The 14,301-nt window shown below is 41.4% G+C and overlaps 1 protein-coding gene across 1 annotated transcript in view; it reads left to right on the plus strand.

Moving 5' to 3' along the window:
* The window catches only part of LOC124553637 (E3 ubiquitin-protein ligase MIB2), a 219,376-nt gene extending 214,441 nt beyond the window's left edge, over positions 1 to 4,935 (plus strand). The window contains exon 19 of the mRNA XM_047127508.1: positions 973 to 4,935. Coding sequence (XP_046983464.1) covers positions 973 to 1,202 — 230 coding nt within the window. The 3' untranslated portion in view covers positions 1,203 to 4,935. The remainder of the gene's footprint in view (positions 1 to 972) is intronic.
* Positions 4,936 to 14,301: the final 9,366 nt, after the last annotated feature.

Below are 14,301 nucleotides of genomic sequence, written 5' to 3' on the forward strand. Positions count from 1 at the left end.
GTATAGATTTAAGTGTCAGGAAGTCGTTTCTGAAAGTATTTGTATGGAGTGTAGCCATGTATGGAAGTGAAACATGGACGATAACCAGTTTGGACAAGAAGAGAATAGAAGCTTTCGAAATGTGGTGCTACAGAAGAATGCTGAAGATTAGATGGGTAGATCACATAACTAATGAGGAGGTACTGAATAGAATTGGGGAGAAGAGGAGTTTGTGGCACAACTTGACTTGAAGAAGGGACCGGTTGGTAGGACATGTTCTGAGGCAACAAGGGATCACCAATTTAGTATTGGAGGGCAGCGTGGAGGGTAAAAATCGCAGAGGGAGACCAAGAGATGAATACCCTAAGCAGATTCAGAGGGATGTAGGCTGCAGTAGGTACTGGGAGATGAAGAAGCTTGCACAGGATAGAGTAGCATGGAGAACTGCATCAAACCAGTCTCAGGACTGAAGACGACGACAACAACAACAACAACAACAACAACAACATTAACAGGGACAGTAAAACGTGAAGAGTACACCAGTACTGAGGCAGCAAATCAGTAGCGCTGCTCCACGGTGGCAGCAGTCAGCTCAGACCGGGGCGACACTTCCACTACGGGAGTAATGGTTATTCTTCACGTTTTACTGTCCCTGTTAATGCGTATTAATAAAAGGAATATCGCACTCGACTAATTGGGACTGCTCTATTGAATGGCCCTGTAATATTCGATTTTAAAAATCATTTTGTTTATAACGGGGAACAAAGTTACACCTTCCAGGTGTCGTACGAGAAATGCGCCGAGCGGTATTTGTTTGAGCTGACAACAGACACACTACATAAAAAAAAATCTGCAAATATTTGGCAAAACCACAGAGAAAATGCTGTGAGAGGCACCCTATGTATCCACCTACAGACATAGGAGGTTAGTGTTCTGTTGCTGTACTTTCTGGATAATACTCGAGTTTTAATGTAAGATCTGTTTCCTCCACAGACGGGCGCACCATCGCCTGCAAGTCACGACACCCGAGTGCCGAGAGACTGCGCTACCTCGAGTCGAAGATTGCCGAAATCGAAGAGACGCACTGCTGCTCCATATGCATGGAGCGGCGGCGCAACGTCGCCTTCCTGTGCGGCCACGGCGCCTGCGCCCCCTGCTCGGCCACGCTGCGCACCTGCCACATGTGCCGCAAGACCATAACGCGCAAGATAAACCTGTACTAGGCTGCGCGCCTCGGGACCGTGACGCGGAAAACTGGTGCTCGGCCGAGACCACGACGTGCGGCGAAAACCTGTACCGGGCCACCTGCCACGTGTGTCGTGAGACGGTAGAGTGAGAGAGAAAACGGTGCCGGCGACGTGTCACATCGGAGATAAACCTTTACGGGCTACCCGTCACGTATTCCACGAGACAGTTGCATCCTGCCAGCTTCTACCGTCAAAGGCCTGCGGGTAGAGTCTACAGTGTTCCGGTGCGTCACCAGGCGATAGAAACGGTTGCGGCACGCCACTTGTTGTGCCGGTAAAGCCACGGCGTGTGTGTCTGTACACTTTTTATTTTTACCGGGAATAGTCTCACTCGACAGGAAATAGTGTGTCGTCACGTAAGGTCTCTGTCACGATGCAGTCTGACGCGGAGTGAGAGTATCTCGGTGACACTGTGCGGGCAGCTGTACAGTGGTGTTGGGAATAGTGCAGTGCCACTCGAGTGCAGCCGAGAGTTGCACTGCGTGTTTACCCTTCGAGAAAGAAATGTTTTGCTTTCGCAGCACAGTAACTCGCCTGCCTTTGGGGAAAGTCACTACAATAATGTGTTTGGCAGCAGTTGAATTATATGTCTCAGTACGATTTGAAATACTGTTGACTGATTGGGCATTGCAACATAGGTTTTGTGTCATTGTTCTCTTTCTGTGTGTAGGGTAGTCTGTACTGACTGAGTGGATTGTTGTGTCACATTCTGTGGTTTACTATGGGGTGTGTGTGTGTGGGGGTGAACGAGAATGAGAGAGGGAGATTTAGGTTTAAAAAGTTTTAACTGTAAGTATATTAATTAGAATGAAGTTAGTAGACACATTTTTTAAGAACAAATGTCGCTACAAAAGCAGAAGTAGCGTTTCGCCCGGTGCAAGCTCGACGGCAAAGCTAGAGTGTCATTTTGTACTACATGCAGGAGTGATATTGTGTGCCATCCAGGTTGTGAATTAGAATTTTATTTTCCTTGGCACTTACTCAGTCAAATGCAGTGGGGGCTCAGATTTGAAAGAGATTCTTTCCTCTGCAGTGGAAATTCCTAGCCGGAATACAAACAGTGGTAAGCCTTGTGTACAGATAGGCACATAAACAGGAAGCTGGATACAAGACAGCTGTTAAACTGCAATCCCTCATCACAGACTCCTTCGTGGTACGTGATTTTTTTCCCCCCTCCCTTTCTTTCTGTGTGTGTGTGTGTGTGTGTGTGTGTGTGTGTGTGTGTGTGTGTGTGTGTGTGTGTCCACGTACATGTAGGCTGTGCAATGCTTCTTATACACAGTTTGTCTTTACCATTGAAAACAGTCCCTCTCTTGACATTGTTTTTGTACATACTATCACTTGTAATAGTTATTTCAGATGAAACACAGCAGGCTCACATTCGTAAGGAGCTGGTTTCTGTCTCTGGCCATCTCAGTGTCGGCCTAGTCACATTTCCCGAGACTCCATTATGTGAATGCTGGGACAGTTTCTCTGCAAAGGACCCTGCTGATTATCTTCCCAATCTAGGCCTGTGGTTCATCTTTAATAATATTGTCAATGACAAGGCTTTAAATAGTGTTATTTTTCCTTCTTCGGGTCATAGGACACACTTGTCTAAGCTTACAGGTGCAAGTCTTCCCACTGTAAGGGAAATAGCTTATTGCAGTTACGAACATTCTTCCGAAGCACGAGTATCACTTTTCCCAATTCTTATGTATGATTGGAAATGCTGGGGTGTAGTGATTTTATAGCCTTATGAATTAAAATCAAAGGCCAGAGGAGCAGAGCCAAAAAATTCATTCTTCACAGTCAAATAAAAGATGCAAAAGTGACAGTTTATGAATGTTGTCGTGTCAATTCGTGCAACATTCCAAATACGTGACGTGGGCTTAGGCAAATAACATATTATCAGTCATGCTGCAAGTGTAGTCCTAATTTATGGCTGTCCTAATTCTCATTTACGATCACAGACCACCTTAGTTATAAAATATCCAAATTTAATGCCAAAGTGATGTCCCCTCGTCATTTCAACACTTCTTCTTCCTGACATGATTCTCCTTATGCAGGTCATTCACAGAGCCTCTTCTAAGCTTGTCTTTTCTCCCACAGTCTATCATTTAGCATCTCCTCCCATTGCAATCCTTTTTGGTTCACGCCATCCTTCACTGAGTCTCTCCATCTTGTCCATGGCCTTCCAGGTCCCATTCTTTTAATGTGACCAAACCATTTGGTTTTTAGGGACTTGGTCAGCAGGGGATTTTGTATTATTTCATTTCTTATCCTGTCTCTTCGTGTCTTACCGAGGATTCCTCGTAGAAATTGTATCTCTGTTGCTTGTATTCCACACAGATCTTTCTTTGTCAAGCGCAACATTCTGATCCGTAGGTCAAAATTGGAAGAAAATATGACTTGTATATCACGATCTTTGCTCTGGCAGTTATTTTCCAGTTTCTAATTATGTCGAATACAAAATAATAAAATTTTGAACAATTTTCCTTTCTCTCCTAAATTTCATCCTTGACGTTTCCTTTAGGGTTAATTTTCTTCCTACATACTTGAAAGCATCTACTACTTTAATAATTTTTCCATTGTGAGTTACATCTTTCATGTTTTCACTTTTCCTGCCAATTTTCATTACTTCACTTTTTGTGAAGCTTATTTCCATTCCCACTTCTTCAATTACTCTCTGTCAGGTGTTTGGTTGCTCTCCCAAATTCTGCTCATTTTCTTCCCGAATTATCATTAATCTGCATATGCTATGATTTTCATATCATCTGCTGTTGACCCTTGGCGAACTTTCCTTATGATGTTGTCCACGGCTATATTAAAAAACACTGTGGAGTGCACGCTTCCTTGCCGAACCCCTCTGTGCATTATAAACAGTTCTGATTTTTTTTGTCATCTCTTATAACACAATTCAGGCCTTTTTTGTACATTTCAGCACTTCTATCGTATTTCTCGTTCACACAGTAAATGTGAAATTGTACTGTGAATTTTGATAATGTGAAGGTGCTGCTATTAGAAGGTGGCATTTTTACGATATTTCTGTCAGAAAATTCTGTCCTTACAAGCTATTAATACAGTAAAGCCTCATTTATACATTTTTGAAGGGGGATGATAAAGTAAATGTGCAAGTTGGATTAATGTTAAAATGAAACTTTTTAATGTACTTCTATTAAATTCAAGTGTGCACAAATAAAATACACGTATATTGTACAGTACATTAATAGGTACAGTAGCTCAGCTTATGCCTAAGTTATGGGAATTTAAAGTTATTTAGGCCTAAAGAATGAATCAATTGCGGTTTGTTTTTGGGAAGCAATACTGCAGTCATAAATCAAGATTTCATATGCAGTCACTGTGCACATCTTGCCATCCCTAATCTTATGTAATGTTGTGTTACTTGCAATGCAGTAAGTGCTTTTGACTGGCTGGGAGGGTCCACAGGTCCACCATCCAATTCTTTGGATTCCCCAAAAATATTTATTTCACCTGATACTGGCACTTCTATTCTAATTATTTTCTCCTCACTTTGTACACAACACGTAGCAGTATCAGCATCACAATCACCAAAATCAGTTCCATATGAAATACGAACCCAGTCATTCAAGTTACTGTCTTCGTATATATAGTTAAAGGCTACCCAGCCATTGACCTTCGTCTGTGCTAATGTGCACAGGTTGCCCAAACTCTTACGGGAATCGACAAAGCGTGCGCGAGTAATGAGTGAATGGGCAACTGTCTATAAGGTACATTATACTATATGTAGAATTGTGGACAGTTGGGAATGTGAGTCTCACGGGAAGCGTGCAAGGGACAAGTCCCTGCAGTCGCGCTACCCTCTGTGTCATCGGTGGCTCAGATGGATAGAGCGTCTGCCGTGTAAGCAGGAGATCCCGGGTTCGAGTCTCGGTCGGGGCACACATTTTCAGCTGTCCACATCGAGGTGTATCGACAACACCTGTCGGCAGCTGAGGTTTTCAGTCAGTCATCATTTATTCGTCGTCTTCTGGTATATTGAAATCTACGTCAAAATGTTCAGCATCTTTGGAGTCGGCTTGAGTTTCATCTTCTGTGATGTCAATTTTTCAAAAGGAGTTGGGTATTGTGTATGGCTTCAATTGATCCCAAGCATTCCTTATGTATGGCATTGCCTGGATAAGAAAAATAAATTAAAAAGCTACATTTACATATCTGTGCTGAATTTAATTTAGTTGCTGGTGCTATTATAAAAATTTTAGTGAAGTTCAGATGGAATTGACAGAAAATGCTGTACACACGTAACATATGTGTAAAGTGTGTCCCAGCCTACGATGCTGCTATTTGGTTTATCTGCATCATATCCAGTTTAGGATCTTCCTTCCCACTGTCGAGATGTGCGATGACGTGATGAACCGGCATTTTTGCGTACTTTGCTCTTGTGGCAGCAATGATACCCAGGTCCGTAAGTGCTCGTGCAATTTGTTGCAAAAACTACCAGTCCTATGTTGCTGAACTGTAGTGCCAGAGAATGAGGCGAAAAATTGCGTAGAATAAAAAGTACAGTAGTTTCCTCTTATGACATGTGCAGGTGTTAAGCTTAACAGGGTGACTTTTGAAGAGGTTTGTAGCCATCCACAATTTCTTTTGACTCTTACTTGGTGGGATACGACTTTATGCCCTCGAAACATCGAGGCTTCGCCGACTTCGCAATCACCGGCCATCTGCGTTTACGGTTAAGGGTACGACCATTCTTCGCTTGCTTCTCTTTCCCCCAAAGAAGGGATTGCCCTTAAATGCCAATTTTTTGTCAGGCACAAGTTAAAAAAATGTCCTGTTTCATCTGTGTTGTAAATAACTTTCAAACTGTACCTTGCAATTACACTTGGGAGATCACACTCTTTCCGACATTCTATGGTGACATTATTCACACTGTTAGCCTCCCCACAAACTCTGTGGCCAGTAATGCCACATCTTACTTTGAAGCGGTGCAACACCAAACAGTAGAAGCACGAAAGTTTTCCACATTTAACTTTTTTTGCGAATTCTAAGGCATTTTCTTTCAGTATTGCACCTGAAATAGGTACATTACCAGCACGCTGTTTCTGAAACCGAGTCTGTTGGCATTTTTTCCCACATCTGCAAACTTTCCATCTCGGATACGCATGCGTTTCTCATTACTTCGTCCGGCTTTCGAAGCACTAGATCGTATCCAAGTTTCAGTAGCCAGTATGGTAGTTAAGGTAGAATATTGGATTTTCAGACGCTTTGCAGTGCCCACTTTAGGTTCACAAGTACTTCTTTGCACTTCTTCAATTACATTGACTTTCTCCTGTGTAGAAAGACGTCATCTTTTTCTTCGTGACAATCTCATCATTTTCGCATGCATAAAAATTGGAAACTACACTAAACAAATTGAGTTCACCCCTTACAAAAACACTGTTTCACTTGGTGTGCTCTTCACCTGCTTACACTACCGTCAAGTTCCACTGGAATGTATTGTACTGCAGGCCGTATTCCCCCTCCTTAGGACTCCGTGAGATGACGTCATTGAGAAGTGCTAGTCTGCAGTGTTCACGCATTCACACGGCACGACACTTTCTGCGACGACTGAGAACAGGTTTAGCTGTTGCTGTGAGCAACTTCGATGCTGCTGCTGCTGTTTTTGCTGACGTCTCGTGCTGACTGTTCATAAATGGCTACTCGCTGCCTGGCCGACCAACAGCACCATCCCCTCCCCCGAGTGGCATCGTGTGAAGGCAACTATTGGAGCAATGTTCCGCCAAGTTATACGATCTGAAACCAACTGTCACAAGGTCAACAACAACAGTGTCGCCACGTGTACTGACCCGCGATAATAACTGCGACTTTGGATGCAGACGGCAAACCAATAATCTCTCGCCACACTATATACAAAATGTTTCGAGATGATTTCTTGGTCTTTGTAGTATATAAGTCTTACAAAAATGACTGTGAAGGAGTAAAAATAATAGTGTAAAAGTGCAAAAACATATAAATGGAAAATGTGAAAGTGGGGTAACTCTGCGTGTAAAATCGAAAAAGTGCACAGTGTACAACATACAAGAGCAAAAAACGTAGAGCTGAGAAATGTATAAATGCGGTTTCACTGTTTAAACAGTGTTTCTAATAGGAAGGGATAAGCATGCTTCCAGACCACAAAAAAGTTTATCTATTGTCAGAAATTGTTGTAACATTTTTCTTGACTTCACCCTCTAATTGTACAGGTTTCTATTTCGGGAGCTCATCTCTCACTACTCATTTTTGTAATGCTTTTTTTTTTCAATTCCTTTTCTCCTCTTGAACTTTGTTTCTTAGACCATACCTTTTTTCCCCCCCAAGTAGTTTCTTAATAAAGCCGATACACCCTTTCACTGTTCTGAGAAATGTATAGTACATGCTTCTCTAGTCATTATATACAGTGCTGTTAGAACAGATTTGTGTTACAAATTGTAATTCTCATTTGTTTATGTGCTTCCCCAGTATCCCTTAATATTTCTACATGAGAATTTCTCCTTACAGTCTCAGCTTTGACAACTTTTTGTCTGTGCCATGCCATGTTTATTAGTAATGCCACACCTCAAATTATTCAGTTTTATTTTGTCATCATTCACATCATTTTTATTTCAGAATTGTTTCCAATGAATGCAATAAATTTAGTCACCTTCTTGAAAATTTTCAGATTATATTGGTTACAAATTTTACACAGAATACAGATTTCACCTTGCAGATAACATTTATTTTAATGTTGGTGTACAGACAATGGAAAACTGTGTGTGTTTGTGTGTGTGTGTGTGTGTGTGTGTGTGTGTGTGTGTGTGTGTGTGTTTTACATTAAGATTGGTTTTCTGGTCTTAGTGATTTCATCCATAAAAGTATTAAAAATAAGAGGTGAATACTGTAATCTTGTGTGATCCATTTATTTGTTGTGATTGTATGTTTTTGGAACTATTTGATTAAAGTGTAATTATATTCACATCTGAACTTCTATCTGCTCTTTCAGTCATGGCAGTGAAGTGTTTATTCCTAAGTTTGTGTGTGATTCGCAGGCATTGCAAGCTGCTGCAGACGGACTTACCATGTACCCAATAGCTATGTGTTGTGTTAAAGTGAGAAAGAATATTTACGTGCCAAATACCACATACTTTTACAGCAGAGATACAGCTGTGCATCGCCATGTTAAATGAAGTTCTCTCCAATTGTTAAAGCTATAAAGCAGCTGCTTTCTCCGGTGAAAAGTCTCTCACATGCAGTTGTTTTAACTGTAATGATGTACTAAAAGTAGTTATAAATGTTACTGCAGATTGGCATCAAATGTTTTTTTGAAACATGGAATTTGTTACCGACAATACAAAATGGATGTTATACTTGAATAAGTATTATATATCTCTCATTCCGATTCGCCATCAAGTAATAAAAGAAAATGTATCAAAAAATAATAGTAATGTTTTAATTTTAGTGCTTGCTGCCCAATACTGCAGGTCCTCAACGCAAAATAAAGAAACCTCGAGTAGTATATCATATTAAATAATGTTATCAATATAATGGAAGGAAACATTCCACGTGTGAAAAATTATATATAAAAACAAAGATGAGGTGACTTACCGAACAAAAGCGCTGGCAGGTCGATAGACACACAAACAAACACAAGCATACACACAAAATTCAAGCTTTCGCAACAAACTGTTGCCTCATCAGGAAAGAGGGAAGGAGAGGGGAAGACGAAAGGAAGTGGGTTTTAAGGGAGAGGGTAAGGAGTCATTCCAATCCCGGGAGCGGAAAGACTTACCTTAGGGGGAAAAAAAGGCAGGTATACACTCGCACACACGCACATATCCATCCACACATACAGACTTAAAGACTTAAATATGTCTGCTTGTGTCTGTATGTGTGGATGGATATGTGCGTGTGTGCGAGTGTGTACCTGTCCTTTTTTCCCCCCTAAGGTAAGTCTTTCCGCTCCCGGGATTGGAATGACTCCTTACCCTCTCCCTTAAAACCCACTTCCTTTCGTCTTCCCCTCTCCTTCCCTCTTTCCTGATGAGGCAACAGTTTGTTGCGAAAGCTTGAATTTTGTGTGTATGTTTGTGTTTGTTTGTGTGTCTATCGACCTGCCAGCGCTTTTGTTCGGTAAGTCACCTCATCTTTGTTTTTATATATAATATTAAATAATGTAGTTGATGTGCCAACATATAAAAAGTCTTTTCCGTTTTGTCCGTGTTACTACCGAATACTATAATGAATCGACAGTATTTGAAATAGTAAGTAACACACACGCAGGTCATTATATTTACAAATTTATTTATCAAAGACATGGAAATATTTGATGCACGAAGAAGAGGATATACACTGAAGAGACAAAGAAACTGATACATCTGCCTAATATTGTGTAAGACCCTGCGAGCCCACAGAAGTGCCGCAACACGACGTGGCATGGACTCGACTAACGTCTCAAGTAGTGCTGGAGGGAATTGACACCATGAATCCTGCAGGGTTGGCCATAAATCCGTAGCAGTACGAGGGAGTACATGTTGGAAAGCATCCGAGATATGGTCAGTAATGTTTATGTCTGGGGAGTTTGGCAGCCAGCAGGAGTGTTTAAACTGAGAAGTGTGTTCCTGGAGCCACTCTGTAGCAATTCTGGATGTGTGGGGTGTCACATTGTCCTGCTGGAATTGCCAATGTCTGTCGGAATGCACAGTGGTCGTGAATGGATGGAGGTGATCAGACAGGGTGCTTACGTACGTGTCACCTGTCAGGGTCGTCTCTAAACGTATTCAGGGATACCATATCACTCCAACTGCACACACCCCACACCATTACAGAGCCTCTGCCTCCTGACATGCAGAGTCCATGCGTTCATGAGGTTGTCTCCATACCCATACACGTCCATCCTCTTGATGCAATTCGAAACGAGACTTGTCCGATCAGGCAACATGTTTCCAGTCACCAATGTCGTTGACGGGCCCAGGTGAGGCGTAAAGCTTTGTGTTGTGCAGTCATCAAGGGTACACAAGCGGGCCTTCAGCCAGCCGTTGTGCCCGTGCGCTTCTAGGCGCTTCAGTCTGGAACCGTGCAACCGCTTCGGTCGTAGGTTCGAATCCTGCCTCGCGCATGGATGTGTGTGACGTCCTTACGTTGGTTAGGTTTAAGTAGTTCTAAGTTCTAGGGGACTGACCATAGTGCTCAGAGCAGGGTGTATATGAACCGGGAAAAACCCGGGAATTTTTTCATCTGGGAGAAAACCGGGAAAAACCCGGGAATTCTTTAGAATTGCGGGAAATTTTCATTGTTGTAGTTTTCAGTTAAATTTTTGTGATTTTGACTGGTAAGAACCAATACTCTAACAAAGGATATTACTGTATCCCTCTACTGCAGAGTAATACTGCAGCAACAAAACGTGAACGAGAGAAAAATAAAAACGAAAGTAAAACTTACATTGCAAAGGAAATGTGCCTTATACAACAAAAGAAACAGTGCTCATACCAGTGTCTGCCAACAGCAAAGTGTGTCAAAGGCTTTAAGAAGACTGTGCAATTCTTAATAACAACAAATTGCCCCCGATGAGCGTGACGTGACAACTGCTTAAATTAGATTCGTTTGAGCAGTTGCGGGCGGGCTGTTGAGCATGAGCAGTTGAGTCGCGTATGAGTAACGTCTCCTCCGACTTCTGGTTACAGAAGTGTGGCTGGCCGCCACTACTTAATATTGCCCCGGTTCGGAAATACGGTAAATCTGGGGCTGATGCACACAGCAGTCTGAGTTGAGGTGGGAGTCACCACGTGACCTGTGTTTACCTTCAATGGTTTTGTTGTTTCCTGTTGGTTTATTGCTCTCGCGTTAAATGATAACAAACGGATTTTTGTGGCCGGGAGCTATCAAATGAATTAAAATATGTTCGCGTAGTTACGGAAGGCTAAAATATGTTACTAGTTTCAGATTTTATTTCCACCTTTCTGTGACAGTCAAGCATTAATCGGCTTACAGAACAATGAAGTTACTTTTGCCGGTTTGCTAAAGATATTTGGCTTAAAATTAATCTTTTCTGCTGAGGCACACAATTTATTTCAAACGAAGTGTTTAATTTCACACTATTGGCTAGTTTCAACTGTTCGCTGCATTTCAAGTGCACGTATGGCATTATGCCATAATAAAGAACCAAACATGAGATAATACAGTACTGGTACTCCAAGAAAATTTACATACGATTGTGCATTTTAAGGCGAATTCTTCGTTTTAGTATGGTTCACGAAATTCCGACGCTCTTGAAGTATCGTCTGATGTCTTGTTTCTTCTATGACATACGTAAGATCTTTTAATGTTTTACACGTACGAACATGTGGGCTTCCTACGTCATCGTAGCTGCACAAGCGCGGTGACGCCTGTTATCTGGCGCTCACTTGCAACTGCTGAAACGAACCTATTTCTAACAGGTCGCGGGAAAATATTGCGAATGGTGGTTTGAAAAGCGTGACATTCAAAGCAGGTTTCCTTTTACTCAAGATGAACTATGTGCGAGAATGTACGATGAATTTCTTAAATCACAAAGCGTTTGACTCTGATTTAAAAATCAACCCTTTGAGGACCACCATTTAGAACAATTTCGAGCCCAGAAGATCAGACGTTTACGTCGTTATTAAAAATTTTACTGGCTCATTTGTGTGATGTTCTTAAGGTGTAACACGCGCAAAAAAGATCAACATTTTATAGTAGTGGAAGCTTAGCTTCTCTTCCAGCTTATTAATCTTAGGGACCAATATTATATGTGAATGCTATGTATATTAATTTAAACCATGAGCTTTTCTTATTTGTGTGTTCGCGCTACTTAAGAGTGATCTTGATATTGGCTGACTACATCACGTGTCCTATGCTGCTATCAGCTGACGAGATCACGTGACATGATTTATGACTGTCTTACAAACGTGCATCGCAATCTCGATTTCAAAGTTTCGGAAGGTAACATGCGGTGTTTGGTGGAATTCAAATTTATACCTTCGTAACACGAAAATATGCCGCGTACATATTTCTGCACATCAAAGGTCTTCCAAAACGTGTTTCCCCCCCCCCCCCCCCCCCCCCCCCCCCATCCCTCCCTGAATTTCGTTTTCTAAAGTGCTGGGAAATTCTACTCCGGTATGTAAAACAATAAACATTCAAAGGATTGATGAGTTTTACTGTGCCGTAGAAGAGTATACTGTCACTTAACACGGAAAAAGTGTATTTTCACCCGGGAGAAAGTGTATTTTTAACCGGGAAATATCCGGGAATTTTTTGTCCTTGTCCACGTACATACCCTGTCAGAGGCATTTGAACCATTTGGGCCTATATCGATGTTTCGTTGAATGGTTTGCCCACTGTCTCTTGTTGATGACGCAGCATTGAAATCTGCAGCAATTTGCAGAAGGGTTGCACTTCTGTCATGTTGAACGATTCTCTTCAGTTGTAGTTGGTCCAGTTCTTTCAGGATTTTTTACTGGCCACGGCAATGTAGGAGATTTGATGTTTTACCGGATCCTGATATTCACGGTACACTCGTGAAATGGTTGTACGGGAAAATCCCGACCTCATTACTGTGTCAGAGATGCTCTGTTGCATCGCTCTTGCGCCGACTGCAACATCATGTTCATCTTGATAGCCTGCCACTGTAGCAGCAGTAACTGTCGTCTTATATAGGTGCTGCCAACCACAGCGCCACATTCTGCCTGTTTGCATCTCTCTGTATTTGAATAAGCATGCCTCTACCAGTTTCTTTGGCACTTCAGTGTGATTGTATTGGGTATTAATTAACAACTCAATTTTGTATTCAAACAGTATGGAAAGTTAACAAAACCAAACTGTACAACAGAATAAATAAACTTTTTATGTAACTTTATTATAGAACAGCAACAAATATTTTATGATTTTTCAGCTAACTGTTCACCGTATAGCCAGATTATATCGTTTGAACTTGGCTGTGAAGATGTTAGTTGTGCATGTCTTCTGACTGTGTAGAATAATTTCATTTTTCTAGAGGAATAACTTTCTAATTCCAAATTTTCAAAAATTTTCTCTGAAACACAGTGCTGTATTACGTTCTGCTCCTTACAGAATAGTATTATAAATGAAACCACTATTTTGGTAAAACACATTTTATATAGAGCAGGAGAAAATGCTAATACCTCACGAATTTTAACATAGTAATTTATTAACAAGTGAATCCTAAATGTATAGTTGTGTGCGCCAATCATCAGTTAGAGTTTGTGTGTAGAACTGGAAAAAAAGTAGTCATCAGGCTGTTTTTCGTATGTCACAATTTTTTGGCTGGAATACGTTGAGACTCTTCCCTTTGAGCGTTTATTGTTATCACCGTATACGGGAAAGATTTAGTGTGGATGCCTGGTGAATCAGAAATTTCTGGTGCTGATAAACTGTAATTTGCACTATACTCAGACAGCCCCCAGCTTCTTGTATTCCAGAATTTTGTGGTCCCAGTTAGAATGCCTTCGTCTTCTGAATGTGAATTCCACTTCAGTTTCCAATTGGAAGATTGTCTCACAGATGTAGTACAGAATATATTACTTAGAGGCCTTTGACAAACTGACAACTGCAAACTGTTTAGGGGTTGCGACATTTTTCAGTTACCCCGATAATTTACTTTCAAACTTTATTACTATTTTCCCCACTGTCGGCCACTCATATTCGTTGGCCCCACTTACGTTCTGCAGTTATCTTAGGTCGATGGCAGGTGAGAAAACAGCAGATACCTAGCCAGGCGCGATTGTTGATGTGACTCACCTGTAAACCGTTCACATGAGGAATAACAATTACTGTAAAAAATAAGTAAATCAATCCTTAACATAAAACCCCGAGTTATCTCGTTTATTATTATTTTGGCAGAAACTTTAGATCCCGAGTATACTCGGGCAACTTAACAACAGAGCTTCGAAAAGTAACACCCCACTTATATTTAACTGAGCACTAGTTCGGCCACCAGAGGGCACCTGGACCTGCATTTGTAGCCTGGATGTCGTGTTTTGGTTGATGTGGTTCCCATTAGATATTGTCTTTACTGTGTGCAGCTTTGCATATCTGACAACTAAATGCACGCTTTCAACCT

Source organism: Schistocerca americana, chromosome 11 (assembly GCF_021461395.2).
Source record: "Schistocerca americana isolate TAMUIC-IGC-003095 chromosome 11, iqSchAmer2.1, whole genome shotgun sequence".
Lineage (NCBI taxonomy): Eukaryota > Metazoa > Arthropoda > Insecta > Orthoptera > Acrididae > Schistocerca > Schistocerca americana.